At 50.8% G+C, this 26,498-nt stretch overlaps 2 protein-coding genes across 8 annotated transcripts in view; both read right to left on the bottom strand.

Annotated features, from left to right (window-relative positions):
* Positions 1–7,025, bottom strand: part of Nap1l4 (nucleosome assembly protein 1 like 4) — a 40,506-nt gene extending 33,481 nt beyond the window's left edge. Inside the window, exon 1 of one of the 6 annotated variants that reach the window (XM_020168796.2) lies at positions 6,921–7,025. Coding sequence is in view for 2 of the 6 variants with exons in the window: in XM_074051003.1 (XP_073907104.1) it covers positions 5,213–5,285 (73 nt within the window). In the remaining 4 variants the exon portion in view is untranslated. Of the gene's footprint in view, positions 1–5,212; positions 5,977–6,895 lie in introns of those variants that run through there. The other 5 variants (XM_020168797.2, XM_074051008.1, XM_074051003.1 and 2 more) reach the window with 5 other exon arrangements.
* Positions 7,026–14,357: 7,332 nt separating this feature from the next.
* Positions 14,358–26,498, bottom strand: part of Cars1 (cysteinyl-tRNA synthetase 1) — a 45,661-nt gene continuing 33,520 nt past the window's right edge. For both annotated transcript variants that reach the window (XM_020168799.2, XM_020168800.2), the window contains 8 exons: positions 26,102–26,291; positions 25,521–25,589; positions 22,492–22,573; positions 18,816–18,896; positions 17,999–18,066; positions 16,871–16,930; positions 16,338–16,421; positions 14,358–15,645 (listed from right to left, as the gene is read on the bottom strand). In XM_020168799.2, the coding sequence (XP_020024388.2) occupies positions 15,511–15,645; positions 16,338–16,421; positions 16,871–16,930; positions 17,999–18,066; positions 18,816–18,896; positions 22,492–22,573; positions 25,521–25,589; positions 26,102–26,291 (769 nt within the window). In that variant the 3' untranslated portion in view covers positions 14,358–15,510. The remainder of the gene's footprint in view (positions 15,646–16,337; positions 16,422–16,870; positions 16,931–17,998; positions 18,067–18,815; positions 18,897–22,491; positions 22,574–25,520; positions 25,590–26,101; positions 26,292–26,498) is intronic.

Raw genomic sequence — 26,498 nt, 5'->3', positions numbered from 1 at the left:
TTGGGGTAGGGTCTTGCAGAACTATTTGCCCGGGCTGGCTTCAAACCTTGATCTTCTTGATCTCTGCCTCATGAGTAGCCGGGATTACAGGTGTGAGCCACCAGCACCAGGATAAATTCTTAATTTTTAACTGAAAGCATTTAGTCTACAGCTAGAGTAATCTGAATTTGAAACTAGGTTATTTTAATCTGGGGAGTATAGTCATACTTCATAACACCTAAATTTTTTGTAGTCGTTGGTGGGACTGGGGTTTGAACTCAGGGTTTCACTCTTGCAAAGCAGACACTCTACCACTTAAGCCACACTTCCAGTCTATTTTGCTCTGGCTATTTTGGAGATGAGAGTCTTAAGAACTATTCGCATGGGCTGGCCTCAAACCATGATCCTCCCAATCTTAGCCTCTCATGCAGGTGTGAGCAACCAATGCCTGCCACAAACCCCCAATTTTTATACATTACCTGTCTTCATAAAGACAAATGTCTTTAAATGAGTTAAGTGAATGATTAAAATGATCTTAAATACAATTTAAATATAATGTTCTTAAACTCTTCAGAATTTCTAGCAGCCTACTAAGTTACAGATGCAGTTAAATGAGTTCTAAAGCATAGTAGCTTGGTCCACATAAAGTACTGCGTGATGGTGAGCTGACCCTACTGACCTAAGAGGGAGTGTTATCATTCCTGGGGTACAGGCCCAACAACTTCAGGAGTATTAGATCACACCAGCATAGGACCAAAAGAAAGAGCTGGGTGTGGCAGTGCAAACCTGTAATCCCACCTACTCCAGAGAAAGGAGGATGGAGAATTTTAAGCCAGATGGGGCAAAGTTAGTATGACTCTATCTCAACCAACAATCCAGGTGTGGCAGAGCATGCCTGTAATCCCAGCTACCAGGAGACACAGAAGGATCGCAGGAGACCCTATCAGAAAAATAACTAAGGTAAGCAAGGGGCAGGGGGTGTGGTTCAACTGGTAGAGCACTGGCCCAGTATGTCATGGCCTTAGGTTCAATCCCCAGTACCAAAAAAAAAAAAAAAAAATTCAAGCAAAGGAGACAATTATTCTAAGGAACGAACCTTAGGCCTTAGGACATCTCACTGTCCCCACCTGTAAAACCTGGCCAGACATAAGGCCCAGAGACAGTCCAAATCTCACTATTATACTGCTCCCAATCAGCAGATGCCGTACCCAGACCATCAACACCAACCCGAGCATCAGAAGTTAACTGGCTGGCAGAGTGGCTCAAGCAGTAGAGAGCCTGCCTAGCAAGCATGAAGCCTTGAGTTTCTAGTGCTGCAAAAGACAAAACAAAAACTTACATGTAGTATATAACACTCTTTATTTTGGAGCTGATTGAGTGGCTCAAGTGGTAGAATGCCTGACCAGAAGTTAATTGGGATGTTAGGTAAATGTACCAGCAGGCAAGTGAAAACATTTAAAATAAACAACCATGTAACTTATGTAAATTTCCAAACTAATGGAAAATGCTGCTAAGCAACATTCCTTTCCTTTACACTTTTAATCTATTAGCAACTAAAAACAAAAGGAAGAGGGAATGTCCAGATTCTAAATTCACACAGGTAGTCTTGAAATTATATTCAAACTGATTTCAGTAATATTCAATTACTAAGAATCTAATTTATATGCAGCTCCTTTATCTTCTGGTATTTATCAAAAAAGTTTAACTAAAAACAGCCAGGTGCCAGTGGCTCATGCCTGTAATCATAGCTACTCAGGAGGCAGCTGAGGAGGATTGCAGTTCAGGTCCAAAGCCAGCCCGGACAAATAGTTTGAGATCCTACCTCAAAAATAACCAACACAAACAGGGTTGGCGAAAATGGCTCAAGTGGTAGAGTGCCTGCCCTGAAAGCATGAGTCCTGAGTTCAAATCCCATACCACCAAAACAAAACAAAAACAAAAACAGATATAAAGCCAGAGTGGTGGCTTACACCTGTAATCCCAGGACTCAGAAGGCTGAGGCAGGAGGAAGCCAGCCTGGGATACATGTCTCACCCACCCTCCCCCTGCAAAAAAAACCCAAACCAAACCAAAACAAAAACCCCCAAAACCAGACTAAACCACCCACCATGTGCAATAGTTATTATTTGACAATATATTTTTTTAAAGAGCAAACATGTTACAGATAAACTTAGATTGCCAGATATATAAACTAAGATTGTTGAAACTAGGTGATAGGTATAGGGATCACTCCTTTTCTGCTTGTTTCTACGAAGTAAGAATCTTTTAATTATAGTGCTTAAAACAATGCATGTGTGTTTCCCACTATAAAACAAGCTCCTCTATGAGGACAGGGGCCCTGTCTATTTGCTCAATGCAGCAGTCCGAGGACCCAGCACCAGACTTGGCATGCCAATCTCTGCCTAGCCAATTCGCTGTGTTCTGTACCCAACATGGCACCAGGAAGCCACACAATTCTTAGCTTGCCCCAAGCAGTTTCTGAAGACACAGGATAGAGAAGTTTCAACAGTCATGTCTGCTTACAGGTCTACTGAGATACTATTTCCAGACAACAGGGGACCATCTCTCTCTCCAGAGATTTGCTGAAAGAGAGTAAAAATGATTTCCCTACCTTAGCCTAAGCACTCCACTTGTGTTGAAGCACAGTGGTCTTCCTTGACCCACTCCTGCCTTCTCCCTCCCTTCTGCCCTTTTCTTGCCAACTCATGAGAATACAACTGAACAGAGCAAACATTTGAAAAGTTTTCTTAATCAAGTACCTAAGATCTTGTCACCTCGTCATTAAGGCATTCCCCTCTCCAACCTATTTCAAATTACAACGAGCCTAGACCTCAGTCTCTATTTTTTTTTTTTTTCCTCAAAAGCATCTACCACCACCTAACTTGCATGTCTGCCTCCTTCCCACTGCAGACAGGAGGACAAGGCTTTTTGTCTGTTTTACTCAACAGGGAAACCCCAGCACCAAAAACTACACCTGGCATGTAGCAAGTGCTTGAGGATGCACAAATAAAGATACATAAAGCACTGGAAGCTGCTCTGCAAGAACTGAGCAAATGAATACTATTTTCAAATATAGTACCTACAATCTTTACACATAAAGCATAGAGCTGATCTTTCTACCATACACTATTAAACTGAAACTACCTCACCTTGTTTATTAACTGGCTTTCCCCCTGGACATGGGATGGAACCACATTTAGTTAAGACAGCTGACAAAGTACACTTACACAGAGGAACAGGAAGTTTGAGACTACATAACCAAGCAGTCAAGATTAAAAGGTAAAGTTCACAAAGCCAGCTTTTGTAGTTTTCATACCACAAAAATACAATGCATCTCCTGTTACTAAAACTCACAAAGTTGCACATTCAACAGCACCAAGTAAAGCAGCTGGGCTTCCCCTTCAGCACATAGGGTGGAAAACCAATGGCTGCCAGATGCAAGCAAATCTGCCCGCCAGTCATTTCTTAAAAAATGTCATAAAGATACTCACTATCTACCCATCAATAAAGGCCTTCCAGTCACTAAGGATGTGTGTGCTCAAAGACAAACCTCACAGCTGTGGCTCAGAGAGAGCCCAGCTTGCTAGCCAGGAGGCCCCATGCATGCAAAACAGGCTGGGGGCAGAAGGTGCTTTCCTGCCACTTCTCATCAGCTACTTCCTTCCACTCTAGTGGTAGAAGAGTCAAACTAGTATCAGCCTTTTATTCTGGAAGCCCAAAACACATTTCCTTTGAAACAAACAAAATGTAAGCTCTCCTTGGCTAGCAGTTCCAACAAGCTCATGCTGCTGACTTATTGTTCAGGAAGAGGCCATCACAAGGGAGGACAGGATCCCAGCAGCGATGGCACCTGCCTACTGCATACAACTGATGGTTCTCAAATCTTCAGGTATTTAATTAAATAGCTCTTGCCCACAAAATATTTTTCTTCAAAACCAAAAAATTTAGGCTCTCTGGCAAGGTTCTAAACTACAAAGCCAAAGAAAAGGATGCAAAGCACCTCTAAAAGTAATTCTGGCTTGGGGGGCGGGGGTCTCAGAGGAACGGCACTTGCTGAGCATATGCAAAGCCCTGGGTTCCACCCCCAGCATCACCAGGTGCAGGTGGCTTAGCTTGTAATCCTAGCTACTTGGGAGGCTGAGAGAGACCCCCATCTCCAAAATAACCAGACCAAACTGGGGGTGTGGCTCAAACAGAACACCTGCTTTGTAAGCATGAAGCCCTGAGTTCAAACCCCAGTCCCATCAAAAGCAACAACAAAAAACGTAATTCTGAACTCCATTGTGCTGTTTACATATTATGTTTGAGATCACCTCCTCCTAATCTTAGAGACTATCAACTGCTCAAAAAGAAGAAAAATGGAAAACTTCAATCTAGGAATGGCTAACAGGAAATAAATATGCTGTCAATAAAAAGAGGGATCTAAAAATCCAACAGGCTAATGGAAAAACATTTTTTTTGAGATGGGGTTTTGCTATGTTGCCCAGGCTGCTGTTGAACTCCCAGCTCCAGAGTAGCTGGGACTACAGACATGCACAACCACATTCAACCCAATGGGAATACTTTTAACATTCAAGTATCAATTCACACCGTAAAGGGGTGATGAACAATCCCACCTCTAAGAACTTAATCTCTATAAAAGGGCAAAGTACCTCACACAGTAAAAATCTCCGAAATTATAATCCCACACTAGTTTTGAGCATCTAAATGGTCAATTCATAAAGCTACATGTCCTGTATGTTCTGAGGACATCCTAAAACATGTATCCTTTTTAGAATTCGGGTATCAAAGTTATCAAACTAAAAATGATAGCTACAAAGAACCTGATCAATTTCTCCAATTATTCTATACTCATTTTGAAAACCAGTGGCGGATTCAAAGCTAAGACAACAAAATTTAAAAAAAAAAATTAAGATGTCATGATACACAGGCACAGCACCGGCAGACATTACGAACCAATAATAATGGTCACCAGGAAAAAAGACAGCAAATGATGTGTAAGAACAGTTATTCAAGACAGCAGTAAAGTATTAAACTGGAGCATGAGATCATACCATGAGAAGGATCCCTAAAACTCTAATGAAAAAGACCCTAAACTTCGGAAGGTTATAATTTCTATACCTATGTAACAAGTCCCTTTTGTAAGAAATTAAGTTTTGCGATATTTTTATGGACCAAAGGGCTCTTAACTTCAATCCTTTCCAATCTCAGACAAAAAAAAAGAGTAACTTACCTCTAAAATCTGAACGTAAACTTTTTTCTTGTCCACAAACGAGGTGGTAGCTAATAAACTGAAAAAAATTCATCTTCGAGAGCTTTTCCTGCTAACTTCACCTACTACACTGCTCCCTCTTCTTTAGCCACTCATTTATCTTTGGAACATATCCTGATCCTATCACCGCCTTCCACATTGCCTATTCCACCGGCAATGGCTGACCCCCAGTCTGAAACATCTGAAGATTCTACCACAGGAAGCATTTATCTGCATTCTTTGGGATAACAGAATGCTGAAGTGGAAATCCTCAAATCCAAGAGTTCATCTAGGCTTAGTGCAGTAAGGAAAACATTAAAACTCTAAAAAATGTCTCATTGCCTCTACAGAACCAGCAGCTCTGAGCCAAGTTAAAACTACCTGGGTTTTAATCCAAGCTCCGTTAATTTGGTCAAGTCATTATACCGACCTTCCCAAGGAAACCGACTTAGTTCCCTTGGTAGTTAAATGGAAAACCAATTACAGGTTGACCACCCCTACTGGAAAAAAATCTCAAACAAAACCCAAACCTTTTCCAGCTTTACGTCGGCTTTTGCATTTCCAGATTAGGGATGCTCATCTGGTAAATGTACGAAAATATCTCAAAACCTGAAACACCTGTGGCCCCAAGCATTCCAAGTTAAGGACGCTCAACAGACTGTGACTTGAGTTAACACGCGCAAAGAGCTCAAAGGAGCCCCCGGCGTGCAGTAAACAGGAGACAGTTATTTGGAACTACGGTTACTCCGGCAGGAAGGCTCAAGAACAGGGGTGGGCACTTTTACCGCAAGAGCATGCCACAGGCCTGTGTTTATACACGGTGCGACTGAACGCAGGAAAACGGGGTGTCCAGCAGGCAGCGATCAGAGCGGAAACGTGGAAAGGCCCGGGGTGGGGCAGAGATGCTACAGAAGTTGCAGCCGCTCCTTCCGACAGGCCGTCGGAGACGCGTCGGGGGCCTGCGGGCTGATGCGGGAGCCTTGTCGTGACCCAGCAGTGCTCCGCTGGGGCCGGCCAAGGGAGTGAAGGGAAGAGTTCAGAAACCGGCCGCTCGCTCGGAACCGCGGGCAAGACGTGCAAGAGGAGCCCCCCACCCCCGTGGGTGCGGACTCCTACGGCCTCCTTTCCCAAGACCCCTTCCCTTCTGCAAGGCAGGGCTCGGAGCCCACTCCCCTGAGTTCCGTCCCCCCTCCCGCAGCGCGGAGCTCTTTTCTCCCCCGCCCCGGTCACCCGCCGGGCTGCGGGGAGCTCGCAACCCCGTCACCCTCCAGGAGCCGCCGGCGGACACCGCGCTTGGCTGTCCCGCCGCGCCCCGTCCTGTCCCGCGCGGTCCCCGCTCGCCGCGCCGGCGAGAGGCGCGGGCCCGGGCTTCACGTGCGCGCGGGAGGCCGCGGCGCGAACAAAGCGCTGCTGACCTTCAGCCGGGGGCGGGGCGGGGCCGGCAGAGAGGAGGGGAGAAGACGCCGCCCGCCGCCCGCCGCCGCCACCGCCCGCCGCCAGCGGCCCACTCCGCTGCCGCCGCCCGGCCAACTAGGACACCGCCCCGCCTCTGCCAGCCGCCCCGGCCAGCCCGGCACCATGACGGCTACCACCTGCCTGCCACCCCGGCCTACCCGGCCCCACTCCCCGCCCGCCCGCCCGCCCGCTCGCCCTTCGCGCCGTTACCCGCCTGCCCCGCCGCGCTCCGCACCTCGCGCCTCCTGCGGCAGTGGCGGCCGTGCCTTCGCTTGCTCCGGGCTGCGCCGCCGTGGCCGCCAACAAAGCCGCTCCCTATTGGCCGCACCTCCCGGCCCCGCCCTCCTCGAGCAAAATAGGCTGCGATTGGACGATCGCGGCGCAAGTCAACTACGCCTCGGCGCCGCGGAAGACGTCCAATCAGAGGCCGCGAGGGGCACCGGGCCGTGCTTAGACTTGGGAGTCGTCTGCACATAGTGTGTGACGTGCCCAGCAACGCGGTCTAGTGAGGCGCCTCTTTAAAGGAGCAGGCGCCGCGCCGCACGTGGATGGCGCTGGTCCTCCTCAGAAGGCTCGTGTGCACTGTCCAGCAGCCCTTATCTGCTGTGCCGCTTGTGCCCTCCTGGTAATTACGCTTTGCAGTGGGGCGGTGCCTCCTAACATCTCCTCTGATTCAACCCCCAGCCTGGATGGCACCCCGGGCCTCGTGCCTCCTGCAGCCCCTGTCCCCAATCATTAGATACCCAGGGCTGTGCACGGGACCCTCCATCCACCCCGCCCCGCACCTTTTGCCCCATGGAGGGCACTGCCTCTGCCCAGGTCAAGGGCCCGCCTTTCCTGGGCAGAAGTCATTCGAAAGTTAATGCCGTCTAAAAGCGCCTGGTGGAGTTCAGGACTTTGGTTGGTTACCAATCTCAGAGGTGACAAGCCTGTGCCACCCAAAGCCTGCATGCCCCACGCAGAGAACTCTGCCGGCTGTGTGAGGCTGTGTGTGTCACTGAGAGTCCTAGTTGCCTTAACTAGAATTTTCTGACTTTCTTATAATGAAGATGCTTTGCCTTTGGTGAGAGTGGGGTTGCGTTGGAAGAAGGAAGCACAACCAACCAAACCGTGAAAGAACTCGAGCATTTTCAAGTTTGAGGCGCTGCTTCTATCTAATAGTCTCAAGTCCACTTTCGGTCATTGCATCCGGCATGTCTGGGGGCCGAGGGTTCTAGTGGGCAGACAGGTGGGCCACAGGCCCCACACAGCCTTTCGTCAGTGTGTAATGGCTTGAGAGCGCTGGACCAGTTTCCTGTGGCTGCCATAACAATACCACAAACTGGGTGGCTTGCAAACCAGAAAGCATACTCTGTACGGTTCTGGAGGCTAGAACGCTGAAATGAAAGGAGGGCTGAACTCCCTCCCTAGGAGCTGCACCTTTCAGCTCCTTGGCTTGGGGCCACATCACTGTGATCTCTGTCTTCACATGCCCTTCCTTTACGTGTCACCGTGCCCTCTTTTTATTTTTTATTTATTAGTTTTGTGTGGTATTGGGGTTTGAACTCAGCACCTACACCTTGAACCACCCGCCAGCCCTTTTTTGTGATGGGCTTTTTTGAGATAGGTTCTCCCGAACTATTTGCCTCGGGTGACTCAGGACCCCCCCCCCCATAATGTCATCTTGGCATGATCACACACACCTGCAAAGACTCTATTTCAAATGTCACATGCATAGGCCCAGGGGACTGGACGTCAGTGTTAATACTTTTGGGGGCCACCATACAGCCCAGCACAGACAACTCAGTGCCTTGGCAGTTGTCCCGGGTGTCAGGTGGTGTAGATGGCTTCAGGGCAGGGATTACTGAGACTCCTGATGCCAAATCCCTTGTCTGTAAATTCTAGCCGGGTGACTCTGGGCCTGGGCCTCTGTTTCCCCATCTATACTACAAGTACCCACGCACCTTCGCAGGGGTTCAGGGAGACTTGGAACACTGGGTGCATTGTCAGCTTGACCCAGGTGTTGGCTGTTTTATTACCTGTGTGGTGAGGACATAGACAGGTGCCTTCAGGGACAGAAGATGGGAAGTGTGTGCCTGAAGGCAGGCAGGGAGGGCTCAGGGTTAGCACTCAGTAGTTCCCTTTAATCCTGTCTTTTAGGATAGCTCTGCCTGCACTGAGCCCTTGGGGGATATCTGGTCTCACACAGGCCCTGTGCCCAGGATGAATGCCCAGTGCAGCTGGGGCAGTAACCATGGGGTCTGTGTGCTGAGCCTGTGATCGCGGTAGCCCTTTGGGGGGCCAAAAGGGCCGACTCTTGATCTGTCTGGCCTCCAGGGTTCTTACAGATTTGGAAGAAGTTTGTGAATAATACCACAGTCTACTCCGCCCACACCTTCCATCTTCATTTGGGTCTCCCTGATGGTCACTTGTCTAAGAAGCCACCATCCCTGGTTTACTTCCATCACATACCACTGTCTGTTTCCGTGACTGTGACAATTGACTGTGGGTCTCTCTTCCCCTGTTTCCTGCCCTCATCTCCTCACCACTAGCTGATGGAGCAGTACAGCAGGTGGGCTTCTGGAGGAAGGGATGCTGGAGCTAATAGCTGGGCCTCCTGTGGAGTAGCCACGTGTGGAGCCTGGGCGGCCAGCGGCATGGTGTGTTCTAGGACTCACAAATAGCTTGGGGTTTGCTCATGATCCTAAAGATGGCACAGGGAAGCCATCAGGAGAGGCATCCCAGGGCAGGTGCAGCTGGTGCACTGAGGTGTAGAGCAGGTGATGTCAGGTTGAGTGTCATTTGGAGGAATGTGCAGGGGCCTAATGGTCCTGGGTACTCTGGCATTTTTTCAGATCTGTGTGTTCCGGCCTGGGACTCCTCAGCAGGAGGACCTCAAGCAGCCAGCCTCCTGCCAAGTGGCTCTTGGGAACCTGCAGACGCCTGACTTGCATCTGAAATTAGGTAACAGCTCTGGCTTGCCTGCACCAAGATTGCATTTTCTGTCCTCCATTATTTCCTTGAAAAAAAAAATTAGTGGACACTAACCACGTATTTATGAGGTGCAATGTGGTATTTCAACACATGTATACAGTGTGTAGTAATCAGATCTGGGTAATTAGCATATCTATTGCCTCAGACATTTGTGTTGGGAACGTTGAAAATTCTACTAGCTATTTTGAAATATTCAATTGTTGTCAACTGCAGTTACTCTACTCACCATTTTTCCATGTAATTGTTGGAACTCTGTACACTGTGTTTTGAGCGTTGAATGAATTCATTTAAATAAAGCACTAAGTCCTAGCAAGTGTCTCTGCTGCAATGGTAGGGAAACAGGTGTCTACTTGCTTCCTGTGGGTGTTGCAACAAGGTACCACAACCAGGGGCTTATGTGACAGAAGGTCCTTCTCACAGCCCTGGAGGCCAGCCATCTGAACCAGGTGTCTGCAGGGCTACATTCCCTCTGCAGGCTAAAGGGAGGAACTTTCTTGCCCCTTCCAGCTCCTCATAGCTCCAGCAGCCCTTGACTGTCTCTGACTCTCTGGTCACATGGCCTCCTCTCCTACATGTCTGTGTCACTGTGTCTCCTCTTCTTATAGAAACCCCAGTCATACGGGACTTAGGCCCCCACCGTACTCCACCCCACCCCAGGATGGCCTCATCTTCACCTAATTACATCTGCAAAGACCCTGCTTCCAAATAAGGCCCCTATCTGAGGGTCCTAGGTAGACCTAGGGGGGTGCTGTTTGACTCAGTACAACATATGTCCTGGGGGATCTGGACTTCATTGTGCTAGTTCCATTCCCTGGGGACCTGCCCTGTTGGTTCTCCTGCCTCCCAGTGCAGCCTCGAGTTCCTGGACATTCCACACTGAGTGCTCAGAGCTACAGTAGGTATGAGGGACTGAGGACTGGCCCACCGCTGTGAGGAAGGCACAGGCTTCCCACTCCCCACTCCCAGTCAAAGCCCCTGCCCTGCTTTCACCGTGATAGGCTGTGGTGCAGTCTCCAGGACCCAAGGACAGAAGCCTACCTCCTGTGGCAGCCCCCTCGCCACTTGGGGACAGTGTGCACCCAGCATTTAGACTGTGTCTGAAGGAGCTGCTCAACTTGAACCAAGGCGCCCACAGTCTGGAGGGTGATTATCATTCCAAACCCAACACCCAGAAGACAGGACCAGGCTCCATCTCCTCCCTGAACTGGTCACTCCTCTGGGGAGATACTTGGACTCAGAGGATCTACTCCTTCTGTCCCTGCACCTTGGACAAACACCAAGCTCTGCTGATGCCAAAGCTTCAGCCTTGACGCGTCTTTTTGTCCCTATGGACAGAGTCCTTCCTGCTGGAATACCACCCAGCAGAAGTGCCAGCTGTGAGATCCACCAAGCCAGGCCTCTTTTCACTTGAACCAGGCCATCCTTGTGCCCTGGCCTCCATCATAGCGGTTTTCCTGCTGGGGTGCCCTGGGGGCCTGGCCACCCTATCCTTCCCCCCCCACCCACGAGTTCTGACCATATTGTCTGCTGCTCCTACCCCTCTGGACCTCCCTACTGCTCACCAGTGTAATTGGCCTGGAGCCAGGTGGTCTGGACATTTGGTTTGAAAGCTCTAGATGCTACAGTGCAATAGGACTGAGGACTGCTGGGGTCAGAACTCCCAGGGTTGGCCCTGAGGCTCCTGGACACATTGAGAGTTTCATCCTCCATGGTCCTGGCTCTCTGCCAGCGTGCCTTCCTGGGCACTGTTTGCCCCTTACACCTATCAGCAGCCCATATGAGCCCAGACGCCAACCTCACTCACCCAGCCAGTTTCCTCATGGCTCAGTTTTAAGCGTATCTGGTGTGAGAAGTTTCCAATCTAGGGGGCAGACTCAAAACTGCCTCCAGTCTCCTAGATGTGAGCAGGAGCACTGTGCAGGCGCTGCTTCCTTGTGCCCTCGGCTGAGGAATGCTGTGCCGTGGGCATCTTGCTGTTTCATTCCTAGCCACAAACTGTCATTGTCACACTAACATTAGCAAAAACCCTTCAGCATCATCCAACTTTCAGTCTGGAGGTGAATTTCCCAAAAAGTCTTTGTAGCTGGTTTGTCAAACCAATCAAAGTTCATGCCTTGAAGCAGCTAATTCCCTGCACTGGAATGAAACCCAGGGGTCAACTCCATCTCCACTGCCTCCTCCCACCCCCAAGCTGGTTTCCTTTCTGGTCTCTCCAGGGTGCTTTTTCCTCAGCTCCCCGCCACTTATGAGGCTGAAGCCCCCCTCTCCCTGGGCATCCTGCAGAATGACTCCCTCATGGTGCTGCCTGCCAGCTTCTCTCCACCCAGTGTCTCCTGTGGATGGTGTGGGGTGGGGGGTGGTTTCTCTGGCCCACAGGGCAGCAGGAGCCTGTACTGGGAGACTGCAGGGAAGGCAGAATCTTGGGCTCCACCCAGACCCAAGTCAAGAATCTGCGCTAAAGCTGGTGGAGTGGCAGAAGTGGTCCAGCGCCTGCCTAACAAGTGCAAGGCCCTGAGTTTAAACCTCAGTATTGCCAAACAAACAAACAAACAAACAAACCTGTGCTAGCCATCTGGTGGTGCACATGCACCCGCATAGTGAACAAGCTTAGGCCTAAAGGCTTCTTCACAGTTTCTAGGGGAAAACACTATTATTCTTTGTGGAGCACTGCACTCCTCCAGCCCATGGCCCCTCTGTGAGTGGCTCTGAGACTGAGTGCTGGGCAGAGCCCAGCATCATAAAGTGACACATACCTCCCTATCCCAAACCTCCAAGCCACCTGCAAGCCACTGCCATGGTGAAGCCATCCAGGGCTCCTAACTTCCATCCAAGGGCCTCAGTATCATTGGTAGTTCCAGTCCGGCCAGTGATGTCATTAGGGTCACATTGGGGTTTCCTAATCCATGCTTTCTTCCACTACTACTGGGGGCATCCTTGGGTAAAGAGCAACTTTCTCTTAAGCTGGGGCCATCTGGACCCTGAAATAGAGTCCCACAGAAGGTGGGGAAATGCCCAATACCATCTCAAAGACAGGCTTGCAAAGGAGCCACAAAAGCCACCTCTAGTGGGTGACAAATTAGTACCTTCTGGCTTTCTCCATCTCTGAAAGTAAGCAGACTCCTGGGTTTCACTTAGTCATTGTTTTCTGCGCTTAAATTGTCCCAAACATGACGAGTAGAAGCTCCTGAAGGCTTTTATTTCAAAATAATTATTCCCAGGAAGTTGTACCAAAAGGTCTCCCTGACAGTCGTGTCTTGTGGCCAGAGTATGAGATCAATACCAGGAACTGACACTGCACATAACCACCCCCTCATCCCTCCCAGCCCCTGGCAGCCTCATCCATCCCCATTCCTACAGCTTGGATTTGGGAATATTGCCATGTTACCTTTGGGGATTGGCTTTTCCTCCTCCTTAGCATATTTCCCTTGAGACACAATCTCTCTCTTTTTTTTTTTGCAGTACTGGTGTTTGAACTCAGCCTACACTTTGAGCTACTCCACCAGCCCTTTTTTGTGATTTTTTTTTTTTTTTGATAGGGTCTTGTGAACTATTTGCCTGGGGCTGGCTTTAAACTGCAATCTCCTGATCTCTGACTCCTGAGTAGCTAGGGTTTCAGGCCTGAGCCACTGGCACCTGGCAAGACCCAATCCCTTGATGTGTGTTACTAGCTCTTCTGGAGATACGACTTGAGTCGTTAGTCTTCCAGGGTCCCTTTCTGGGCATGAGGAGGCCCAGGGATCCACTTCTCCAGACAGTGGCCACTTCTGCAGGCAAGGGATAGTGTTCAGAGCCCCAATCTGGTCCTGGTGCTCCATGCTGCAGGGCCATCTTGCTCTGCCAGCCTTCCTGTCTATACAGCTGGGAAAGGATCAGCTGTCTAAAGCTCCAGTTAGCTCAATTCACATTTAATACCTGCTTTGGTTTTTATACTTGTACTTTATCTATTACATTAAAGTTTTTGTTGCTGCCACAGACATTTTTATTTACTTTGTTTTGGAATACAGAGTTTGAAAATAACTATTCCCTGGTTGGGGTGTGGCTCAGTGGTAGAGCTTTTGACCACCATGTGCAAGGCCCTGGGTCCAATTCCCAGCACAGGAAAAAAAAGAAAGCAAGCAAGAAAGAAAAGAAGTATGCCAATATTATGAGTAACAAAGTTTCTGAATTATGCTTGATTCCTCTGCATCCTTTTGGCCTTAGAAGATACCCCACTGAGCTATGCACCAAATCCCCCATCAGCTGGAGTGGTATTCTACTCCTGGGTCATTCTGATTTCCAGTTTTGTGGCAGACAGTAGACTCTGAACTGGCTGCAGCAGTATTTCCCATCCCCCATACTCTCTGAGAATTTATTTCTGGATGTGGGTGGCCTCTGAGACACCTCCACTGGGAGGACCGAAGAGGTCTTATCTTAATCTCTGAGGCTCGACCCTGAAATGCCATATAGCCCCCCCATGTCCCCTCAACCCCATTCCCTGCCCCGCCCCCTCAGCCCATGCACCTGTGGACTGCACATCACATATGCAGCCATCCTGAAGCCACCTACTGAGAACACAGAGATCAGAGGGGCCTAGCAGCCCCAGCCCAGGTGCAAACTTCAGATAAGCACAGGTGAGTGTGACTACGTGAGACACTCTGAACCCGAAACCACACAGCTGAGCCCTGTCAACCCAGAACACAAGTCAATAATAAGACGACCATTGCAGTGACCAGCCACAAAGTTCTGGGTGATTTGTTAGTAGCAACAAACAGCTAGAACACACGGCTTCACTGTAGCTTGGGGACTTTGTCTTACTGGGTTTTTTTGTATGTGAAACACTGACACGTTTCAAAAGCCAGACATCAACCCCCAGGACTGATTTCACTGCTTCCACCCACAGTGCTGTTTTGCACTGATGCAAGACCCCTTGAAATCAGGTGGGCTGTGCCAGCCTCCTGTTGGATCTCGCACTGCTGAACCAACAGCACATGCACATGGCGTGGCATCCCATACTGTATAGGCGCCTTTAGGACAGCTCCACAGAAGCACGATTGCAGGGACAGAGGGACAGCACAGCCACGCTGGCCCCTGGTGTACTTCCCATATGGGTCGTTTAACAGACTTGAGAACGGATGTTCCAACCGATGCCCAGGCCTGTCTGGCTCCAGCTCACACCCGCCTGTATTACAGCCAGCCAGGCACGTTGAAGTGCTGGTGCTGATTCTCAGCCCAGAAGAGCACTTGAGCAGGAGCAGGTGGCGATGACTTAGCCCTCAGGCTGCACACAGTGACCAACGTCCCCGCTGTGTTGATACCCTTTATCTCACCCTCCAACTGTGCAGATCTGGGCTCGCTGTCCCCCGCAGCAGTCCTGGGCAGCTCGCCAGAGCCCTGCCCCGTAGAACCACTGTCCTGCTGGCTGCTCTAGGAAACCTGCAGTGTGTGTGTTCATCAGAGCCAGGAGGCAGGCTAAGCAGCCTTTGTCTGGGGCTCAGCGGGATCCGCCAGGCTGAGCCAGCCTTTTTCCTACTCAAATACCTCCAAATGCGCCCACACAGCACAGATTAGCTGCCGAAGCTGGCTGAAGGGGCTCCATTGACCAGCGTGCCTAAGTTGCAGCCTGCTGACCAAGCAGTCAGGAGGTCATGCTGCCAAATGCTGAGCGCAGGGTGACGAGGAGAGGGTGGCACGGGCCTTACTAGGTAGAATTTATTACGGATGCCTCAGAGCCACTGCTGACACGGACCTACATGAACACAATTCTTAGTTTAGGGCCCAAGGACAGCTGTAAGTGTGACCAGAGCACGGGTCACTGTCATGAGGCGAAGGCCCTGCGGTCCACATGGCCGGGCTAACAGGGCAGCAGTGGCTCTTCACTGGAGGCTCCCGTTTTGGGCCATCTGCAGATGCTCCTTGTAGAGCTTCTCCTGTGCTTCGAGCAGCTTCTTCAGCTTCTTGGTCTGTCCCTTGCTCAGTTCCTTGCCTTCAATGTCATGTGTAGGTAGGCCCTGCAATGACAGCACAGGCGCCATCGGGCTCCTCTGCCCACCCAGCCAGAGGCCCAGCTTCCCTTGCCCTTCAGCCTTCAAGTCCTATCTCCCTGGTTGGGCTACATCTGGACCCAGGCAGGAGCGGCCATACCCGCTCAGTGTCCAGCATGCTCACCTGGCAGTGGTAGCTCTAGCAGCTAAGAATGGAGAGAAGCGACCAGAGTCTGGGGCACCCTACCTGTGGTGAGGGGCACTGTCCCCATTAGGGCCTACCACGGCTCAGTTCTCAGGTGGCCAGCTTGAAGGTGTACATGAGTACATCTAAGAACCAGGAGGTGAGGCCTAAAGGTCCAGAGGCAGAGCTCCAGGGAGCAGAAGGCAGGTCTGTGACCTGGCACTCTGACCAGCTGCAAGGTCCTTGCAGAACCTGTGGCCCTCATTTTCTGTCATCCCAAACTCAGCCAGGCCATGACCCTCAGTGCCCAGGGCCAAGACTTGTAGCAATACTAGCAGGAGCAGCTCAGGCTCAGCCTTGCCTGGAGGGACTGATTGTGAGGAGAAGACTGGCACTTGGGGTGGGAAGCCTTGGACCTAAACAAGTCCCAGACACCCTCACAATCTTCTCTAAACAGAAAACCCGCTGGCAGAAAGCTCCTGTTACTCCAGCTCAATGTGGTCTGACAAGTTCTACAAAACAGAAGAATTCTTACATTTTCGTCAAACTTGGAATACTTGTCACTTTCAGACAGAAACATCTCATTGGGTGGAATCTTCATCTTAGCCAGCTTTGCTGCCTAGAACACACAACACATGGTCATAGTCACCAAGTGCCACACAGGGCTTCACACCATCACCATGACACCTACTTCCTCCCAAGCTCGAACTCAGCTGCAAAAGATGGGTGGGGAAGCCAGGCAGAAAACTGAAGGAGTGGACTGTAGAGTCAAGCTCCATCTGCTACCTGGGAGCAGTAGGAAGGCTGCTAACACTGACGTGTAGAGCTGGCAAGAGCTGCCTTGGAGCTGGAGACCCATTCATGCCTGCTTCCCCTCAGCTGCTCCCCAGCTGGCTCTAGGGCACCTTGTGAACAGGGTGGGTGGAGGCAGAGCAGAGCTCTGTTTGGCAGGATCCCCAGAGTACCTGGCCAAGCCCAAAGGAGGTAGAGAGAGCTATGGGGCATGAGTCAAAGTGTACATCTGCCAGCAAGGCCCCCACCCCAAACAAACAAGCAAACATGTGTTACTTCTTGCTCCTGTTTTCTCCTGGCAGCTTCCTCCTTCTTCCTCCTCTTCTCTTCTTCAACCTATGGGAGAAGCGCAGTGCTGAGACGGGCCCTCCACTGCCGTCCTGCCTGGCCTCCCTGCAGGTCCTGTCTAGGCTGGTGCATTCTCAACTCTGTTCCCTGACTCTGAACATGAGCTCTGAAACCCAACTGTTACCTCTACCTTTGAAGTCCCTCTTGAGGACCCCTGGGAGAGCAGCTCACCCAAGCCTGTGCTCCAAGCTGGTATCCACCCATCACAGTACCTGCTCCAGATTCCTACATGGCCCACGGAGAGCAGGTGCCTCCACTGCTGCCACCCGCAAACCTGAGGAGACCCCGTGTGCCCAGAAGTTATCACAATGTGTCCTCTTTTTTTTTTTGAGACAGGGTCTTGCTATACAGCTCAGGCTGACCTTGATCTTCCTGCCTCAACCTCTGAAGTGCTAGGATTGCAGGCACGCACCACCGCACCCTCTCTGACAATGTCTTTCTGTTCCCATTCCCCTTCCAACTAGACACCTGAGTCCTTGAACGCAGAGGCCTTCTCCATCACTAGGGATGAGGCCCAGGCAAAGGTCCTGGTGCACTGAATTTTGTGTGTGTGTGTGAGTGTGAGCACGCACGCGCGCGTGCTGGGGGGTACACGTGTGAGGGAAGGGCACACGAAAGTAGGAGGCAGGTAGAGGTATCCAGGACATGTAGCACTCAGGCAAGAGCCAGGTGCTAACATAGTTTGCTAAGTGACTTGTTTCACTTCAGCAAAGGGAGTATGTTTTAAGATCAGGTCCTTCATTAGAAGACAAGTTCTCTGCCAGATGTGGTGACACACACCTGTAATCCTAGCACTCAGGAGGGAAAGTGAGTCAGAAGATGACCTGGGCTACACAGCAAGATCCTGTTTCAAAAAACAAAATGAAAAGAACACACATTCTTCTTTGTTTTGGCTACTGAATTGTCACAAAGTTATCTACCTACTTTACTTTTCTTTCTGATACTTATGATATTAAAAAAAAAAAGAATAAACACTAATTCTTAAAACTACATTAACAACCCAATGGAGTTTTCATTTTCAACAAAATCAAGCTCAGTTGTCTTAATTTTACTAACCCTTTTCTTCTCTTCCCTCTCTTTCAGTAAGGTGTCTCTGTCCACCAATTTCACCACAGTCGGCAGTCCTGAAAAGCAGACAGTCAGTGAGACACAGGGCCTGTGGACCCATCCTCCCTGCCAGGCTGGGTGGCCCAGACCTTTGAGCTTGCCAGCTGAGGCCCCCACACTGCTCGCCCTTGGGGAAACTGGGGACCTGCCCGAAGGCTCACACAGGCAAAATCAATGCCAGGTGGAACAAACTGGTAAACATTACAAGCAAAACCAAAACTCGGGGCTGAGGCTGTAGCTCAGTGGTAGGGCACTTGCCTAGTATATACAAGGCCCTGGATTTATCCCAGCACTGAAACAGAACAAAACAAAAACCAAACCAAGCTCTCCATAACAGCACTGAAGTACAACCCCGGGTAGTGTGTAATAGCATTGCAGTGGGCAGGTCGTGCCCGTTGGGCTTCGTCAAATTCAACCCATCAGCTGAGAAATTAAAAATTAACCAGTTTTAAGTTGGGTATAGTGGCTCACACCTGTAATCCCAGGTACTTAGGAGGCAGAAGCAGGAGGACAGCCTGGGCAAAGTTAGGAGACCCTACCTCAACAAAACAAACAAATAAAAAACAACACTGGGACATGTGGCTCAAATGGTAGATACTTGCCTAGCAAGTATGAAGCCCTGGGGTCCAGGTCAATCCCTGGTACAAATAATAACAATAACAGTAATACTAACAACAACAACTCCCAAGTCCTCAGCACCCTTCTTCTCACCCGCATCTCCCCACCCTCCGCATGCTCCCAGCAAGTAGCTTGCAGGCTCACCCACCTTCATGGTCTTCAAACCGCACCCCAAACTCAGGCAGGATGTCATCCCGGAGGGCATCACTGAGTTGCAAAACCTCAGGGACTGTTGGCAAAGAAAAGTGACTCCGTTAGATACACGGGAAGGCCCAGGTCCACAGAATGTGCTCCTTCTCCGTGCTGGGGGAAAGGAGTGGCTGGGAGACTACCAGTGCTACGGCTGCTAGGTAAGCCTGAGTGCCATGCTGGGAGTCTAGGGCAGAGCACAGGCCCAGCAGCAATTCCCCTGGGGAGTGGCCAAGAACAGGCAAAGGTTAGCGCCCTCCTGGCCAGTGCTCAGAGCCAGGACTGCCTGATGAAGCTCAGCAGACTGCTCGTGAGCATGCAGAGGAGGGAGTCGGGGCTCCCTAGAGCCAGGCACAGTGGGTGGGCCTTGAACCAAGCTTTTTCCTGGAAACAGGTTTCACTGTACAGCAATAAGGTTCCACAACCATTTCAGCACCCAAGTCACTTGTGCAGGAGGCTGGGGCGACCCTCAGCTGCCGCCAGTGTCTCTCACCTGGAGAAGTAGCACAGCCTAACCATTAGGCTGTGGGTGAGGGGCAGGGATGGGAGAGAATCTGCACCTGACTTCCGTGACACTGCCACTGGCTCTGGCTTAATGTTGGAGCACTCAGTGAGCCTGGCCAGGCCTGGCCCAGTCTCCATGGCCCAGACAAGGAAAAGGAGAGGGAAGTGGGAAGAAGGAGTGGGGCAGCGCAGAAAGGGGAGCAGACAGAGTGGATGTGGATCAGAGGATGGCCAGTGTGGACAGTCTCTCAGGTCTGGACCCTCCTAACCTCTCAGTTTCTCTGTTGTGTCGAGGCAAAGTCAACACGCAGCTGACACACCTTTCCATGCACTTGGTCAGAAGGCACTGGAGGGCAGGAGCTCATCAGGGCAAGGACAGCAGTGATCCACAGGAATCACAAAGTGCAATTGCCTGGACCTGCTCAGGCTGGGACCCCAAACCCACATACATTTAGGAGCCAAGAGTCCCAGAGGACTTGGCCATAGTTGGTTCTTCTCATCATAACAGCTCAGCCTTTTCCACAAGGAAATGCAGCCAGGCCTGCTAGGAAGGGAGCTGGGCCAGTCTCTCTATGCCCATAACACCACAGCACCTCCAGGAATGTGACACAAGACAGCACAGAACAGGCAGTCTGCCAACCCCAGTGCCACCTTTGTAGACAGCACCATCCCCATTGATTCCCCCCTCACTGAGGAAAGAATTCTGCTTAGAACTGTAACCCTCTGCATCAACTGTCTTCCCACTCCCAGCACTGCAGGTTGACCCCTCACTTCACGATTGGCCTCAGCTGGCCTCCAGTGGATACCTCCTTTCCAGTCTCAGCCCAGGCTGGGTATGACAGGACAAACAGGAGGCCAAGCTCTCTCAAAGATTCAAGGGTATCAACATGAAACAAAGATTTTTGTAAACTACCTTGATTATGACTCGATTTACAACTACTGACTCTGAAACTTGCCCTCAGATTAGAGAGAGCCACTCTCCACTGCCCTCCCGGCCGAGGGCCTGCCCTGGACCTTGCAACTTGCTCTGCTTCTCTCCTCAGCCAGCCAAAGTCACAGGAATAGCCAGGAGGTGGTAACAGTGAATGGCCAACAAAAATCACATTTGCTGCTGCTGTCGGGGGCAGGCGGTGGGGGGGACAGTGTTGGAGATTCATGCTTAATAGGCTGACTCTGGCCCTGAAGGTTTTCCAATGGGAAGAGCTGAGGTCCCAGGAGCCCCAAGGCCTCTGGCTCAGGTAAGGTGACCTAATGTCCACCTGAGCTTTAGAGTGGAAAAGTGGCCATGTGGGGAAGTCGCGGAAAGGCAGACTGGTAAATAACTCTCATTACTTTAGTGTGACCCACATCTCTCTCCCCTGTCCACTGGCTCAGAGTAACAAAACAGGACAAAGTAAAAAACCAGCAACCACATGACTTTCATGGTCAGCCTACTGGGGCTGCTCTGGGGGCCCAAGCAAGCCCCTTGCCTGCTAGTACCACTATGCAGAAGCTAGAACTTGGCCAGTCCCCATCCCAGGCCTGCTGAGTCCTTGCAGGGTTGTGGTGTGGCACGCACATAGTACAGCCAGTGGCCTCCAAATGGAGCATGGGCTCGGCCTTCCTGACAGGAAGGTAAAAAAGGCTAGACTGCCTCTGAGAATGATCACCCTGAGATCAGAACCACAACAATGTTGTTAAGTCAGTGTTGCTGAAACTGTCAGAGAACATGCACAGGTGCTGAAGGGCCAGATGGGCTCTCTGCAGTTTGGTTTCAGTGCTTCAAATGGCTGAGAGGGAATGTCTACTCCCCACTAACTGCAGGCCAGGCCCAAGCCCCTCTTCATGGAGCATTTGAGGCCTGCCCTGTCTGTTCTCTCATACCTGGTCCTACATTTTGTTCCCAGACAAAGTAGGCTTAGGCTCCTCATGGGGCCTGTGCTTTTCTCCTGCCTCTTGTTCTACTGCCGGCACTCCAGAATAGGCCCAGGTTCTGGCTTCCATCCCTCCCTGAACTGCTCCACCAGACCAGGGCCCATTTATGCTTCTTCAAGGTGCAGCTTCTCCCCGAGGCTCTTCTGGGTGTTCTGCTCCATCATCTACATGCCCTGCCTGGACAATGTCCCACTTGGACACTGTCCCATGTCAGGCTTTGCATGGTCTAGGCCAGATGAGTCCAGGTGCAACTTCACACTCCACTGGGTGCCTCAGGAGGGAGCACTGTCTGCAGCGCCTCTGACCTGCGTTACCCCTGCCCCAGTGACATTGGCAAGTGTAAAATCATGAGGGAAGCAACTGGCCAGGCCCAGCACCCTACTCCCAGTGAGCATTGGGAACGGTGCTTCCTGCGCACAGGGTCAGAACTGCTCAAAGCCAGCAACCATCAGTCTGTCCAACACTGCTTCCTGCTGGGGTTTGCTTTTTTTTTTTCCCAGTACTGGGGTTTGAACTCAGGGCCTCATACTTTCTAAGGCAGGTGCTTCACCACTTCAGCAACTCCTCCAAACCTGTTTTGTATTGGTTTGTGTTTGGGTCTCATGAACTATTTGCTTGGACTGACTCTGAACCATGATCCTCCTGATCTCTGCCTCCCAAGTAGCTAGGATTACAGGTGTGAGCCATGGGCACCTGGCTTACCAATGTGTTTTTAAGAATTCCCCCAAATATAAAATATACAAATCTAACATTCGCCAAATCTAAAACCATACACACCTCAGAACATCAAAGGATGGAGAAATGACTGTGCATAGACAGCAAAGCATGAGTGGGGGACCCCTCAGCTCTAGGCCTCAGGCAGAACAGTGAAGCCAGGAGCTCCCAGCAGGAGGTTCTCTGACCCACACGTTTGACTGTGCAGCAGGATAGGACACACTCCAGTGTACCCAGTTGGGGATGGCCAGAAGCAGGAAGGAGCCCCACTGCTGAGGGCCCTTTATCCTGCCTGATACCCTGGCCCTCACATCCAGGGCTGGCCCTAGCCTCAGCTGTTCTACATCAAACACACCTCTCACCTGGAGCAATTCTGGCCTGAGGCTAGTGGGATGTGGTGGGTCCAGGTAAATAGCCTACAGTGCCCAAGAAGTAGGGGCAGAATGATAGGCTCAGTGCAGAGCGAGCAGCCACTCCCTGCTTAGAAAGCCACTAGGCCTCACCTTTTTTCTCCCGGGCGATCTTCCGCACACCTTCTCTGAATTCCGACAAGACCTGCAGGTAGGGCATGACTGTGGACTCAAGCTGTGGAAAGAATGGGTTTGGTTCATAAGAGAAGCCACCCCTATATTTATAACTGAATACCTAACAGTTTAGCAGACACACCATAGGGCAGGGATAATGGCAGTGCTACTGTGTCTGGCCACCACAGTTCAGGCACCTTGTCCCTGACACATGGCCCATGCTAGATAGGTGAGTAACATGCACTCAGGGCACCCAGTAGAGGGGACATGGGCCAGGGAGCTCAACGCTTCCTTTCTACTCCATCCATTGCTGATGTTGACATGCGCTCCTCAGCTCAGACACGCAGATGCCAGAATCCTGTCTGCACGGCCACGAACGGGCCTTCATCTGTGCTCACACGCATGTTGGTCAGGGTAACCATGTCCATTAACTACGCAGCTTTTTTTTTTTTTTTGGTGGTATGGAGTTTGAACTCAGGACCTCACACTTGCTAGGCAGGAGCTCTTAGTGCTTGTGCCCTCTACTGGTACACCAGCAAGTACTTGAACACCAGCATGAGATGCAACTCCCTACAGAAATGCGGAGGATGAGGCCAGAGAGTGCAGACCCACGTTGGGCCAGACCTGCAGAGTCTGAGTCTGTGCACCATCTCTCACAGCACATTTCTCTACCGCTCCAACAGGGTTGTTTTGGGCCTCTGAACAAGGTTTCCCTGTCTCTCAGATACACAGCAGCTCAGTAACCAAAGTAAAAGAGTAGGCAATGTGCCAGCTGGCTGGGCCGGTGCACTCTTCAGCCTGAGATAAATGTCCTCTGTCCAGTCTTTCTCCAGACAGAGGTTTTGGACCTCCTGAGTGACTCCAGGCCTTTATTTCCAGCAGGGCTCAGAGCCCCAGGCAGCGGAGGAGAAAGGCAGCCATACCATAGCTCAGTCTACAATGCCCGAGGGGACTCTTGGATGATTCTGAAGTCTGTCTCAAGGAGGTCTGGGGCTGGTGACTCCTGGGAAGTCTGGCTGACCACACTGGAGCACATGGCCAGCACTGAGGAACTTTGGGACCAGCTTCATCACTGCAGCTCCTATAGCATTTTTTTTTTTTTTTTTTTTTTTTGCGGTACTGGGGTTTGAACTCAGGGCCTACACCTTGAGCCATACTCCACCAGCCCTATTTTTGTGAAGGGTTTTTTCGAGGTAGTGGCTCAGGAACTATTTGCCTGGGCTGGCTTTGAATCGAGATCCTCCTGATCTCTGCCCCGAGTTGCTAGGATTACAGGTGCGAGCCACCGACATCCAGCCTCCTACAGCACTTTGGACTTGAGTCAGCCCACGAACTTCACACGGTGTGAGCCGTGGGCACACGATTCTGCTCGGCACTCTCATGTGCAGCTGCTTATTGCTAACAAGCCAACTTCAAAGGGCTAATGAGGCCACGGGGCACAGGGTGCAGCAGGTCTAAAGCTCTCCCCATGGCTACAGCACTGCTGAAGACTAAAACCTTTTTCTTTTTTTTTACCCAGGAGGTGTATTTTGGTTTTGGTTCTTAAAGAAAACAAATACCTCAGAATTTGCATAAAAGAACAAAGGAGCTGTGTAGGTTTTCTGTCTAAAAGGCAGCATGGACAGCTCATAAATAGCAAAGTTTAAAAAATACCATGCCAATGGCCAGCTCTAAAGTAAGAAAAGGCCCTCTGTGGCCTCACCGCAGGCTGTCTCCCTGGGGAAGTGCATTCCTGGCAGTGTCGGCAGCTCCACCTGCAGGAGGGGTTCTTTGCACTGCTCATCTCTAGGAATAGGCTTTAAGAAGGTTGTTGCCTTTTTACTCTGTGCTGAGCTCCTGCTTTCACTAAGATAGCAGCTGTTATATTTCAATATTTATATATGCTTCCTAGCCAAGTGATTGAAGAGCATTCTCCACGGGAAGGAGAGTGGAGAAATGACTTAGACGAGCAGCCCTGATGAAGCAGAGGAACATAACTGACACATGACACATGTGGCCCATTTGTCACTGCAGATGGCAAAGCCAACTAAGGACAAGCAGGTCGGTTCTGGGTGAGTTTTCTTGCAGGTTCTGACGGGGATGCAGATGGCTCCACATGATGATTACTTCCTGCTTTCCAGGCAGCAGCCAATGGAGCAGGGGCTCAGGTAGACCCTGGGCCCATGTCAATGCTGCCCAGCCCCATGAGGCAGAGGTAGCTGGAGAACTGCCATCAGTGTAAGCTCTGCGCTGTCTATAGACGTGGTCTTTAATGAGGCGTGTGCTGAACACAGATTAGTAGGGTCTGCATCTCAGGCTTCACATCCAAGGACTCAACCAACCACAGATGGGGGAACCAAACTGCACCTGCACTGAACATATGCAGGCTTCATCTTGTCCTGACTTCCTAAACCATACAGCATGACACCATTTGCACTGTATCAGAAATCATGAATAATCTAGAGCTGGTTTAACATACACGGCAAGACGTGTGGTTTGTGTGCAAAAGCTATGCCATTTTATCTAAGGGACTCGAGGATTCTGGTGTTCTTGGGTGGCCCTGGCACCAATCCCCCATGGATCAATACCCAGGGACAACAGTACATGTGATAAAACCTGAGAATGAGTTTGTGAAGCTGCATGGCTGAAATATAATCCAGGGCTGAGAAGCACCCCACCCAGCCAGGGTGCCAGACAGCTCATAGCACAACATAACATAGCAGTGAAACACCCCTCACACCAGTCAGGGACAATGACTGTTCCACCTGAGGATGGCTTTCCAGCCCAACTGTATCTGAAGCTTGACTGGAGGCTTGGCCTGGAGGACAGTGAGGAAGGGACCCTGGGCTAGTCTCTGTGTCCAAAGGGTAGGTAGAGAAAGGTGAGACTCCTGCTGGGTTCCAGGAAATAGGCAGTGGGAGAGGTGGGTGGCCCCAAGGCACACACACTGGGCAGGATTAAAGGGCAGCTGCAGTTTACTCAAGGCTCTGCACAGATGGGGACCCTTTGCCCAGGTGTGCTCTACTCACATTTATGCTGGTCCCAGGTCCTCCAACCGGGAAACCCAGGGAGCTTTGCTCTTCTATGGCCCCAAAGATCTAGAAAAAGAAGGACACAGGACTTAACAGGTATAGGATGAAGAGACGAAGCATGACACATGGTCTGCAGCCCAGGAAGTATTCCATTATTTGTGGGGGCAGAGGGCAGCCCTTCTGGGTGGGTCCCTATGACTGACCAAGGAAAGGATGAAAAGCGTAGCTCCAAGAGCCCTGGAAATCCATCTCAGGGTGTCCTTATCCCACTAGGGCAAGCCTTGGCTCAGTTGATACTCTGTCCCTCTGCCAGCCTGAAGCTATTGAGGCTGACAATGAGCCCTAAGGTCCCACTGGCCTTATACTTATGGTGGCACTATATTGGTAGCTGAGGCCTTGATACTGGCTTTGCTTTTCAAACTCCAAGATGGGAGCAGAGTGAAGTGGAGGCAAAGAAACAGTTCTGGCTATGGAGTAGCTTCGATTCTAACATGGATGCTACAGGGCAGTGTACAGCCTATGTCAGGGTCTCCTGGGCCACGTGGGCAAGAGTTTGGGCCGTGTGGGGCCTGACTTACCCTCAGCATGTGGGTAAGGTACAGAGCAATGTTCTCCAGCAGAGCCTGGTTAGGCCTCCTCCGTGCAGCCTTGCGAGCCGCCATGTAGAGGTTGCACTGACTGACTAAGGTCCGCATTTCCTCTAAGACAGTGCGGGTGTCGATGTTGTCACAGAGGGCTTCATGAACTGCTGTCTTCTTGTCATAGAAGCTAAGCAAGGAGGAGAAAGGAACATGAGCGGTCAGATCCAATACCACCCTACAGAAACTCCCACGCAGTTCCACAGCCAGGGCAGTTTCCATCTGCAGAGCTGCATGCTCTGATGTGCAATTGGTCATCCAGGTCAGGTCACGGTGGGCGAGCCCCACAGCCAGCAGAGAACCAGAATGTGCGCTCACAGACCCAAAGAAAAGACTC

Source organism: Castor canadensis, chromosome 1 (assembly GCF_047511655.1).
Source record: "Castor canadensis chromosome 1, mCasCan1.hap1v2, whole genome shotgun sequence".
Classification (NCBI taxonomy): domain Eukaryota; kingdom Metazoa; phylum Chordata; class Mammalia; order Rodentia; family Castoridae; genus Castor; species Castor canadensis.
This window is presented reverse-complemented; position numbering and strand designations above follow the sequence as displayed.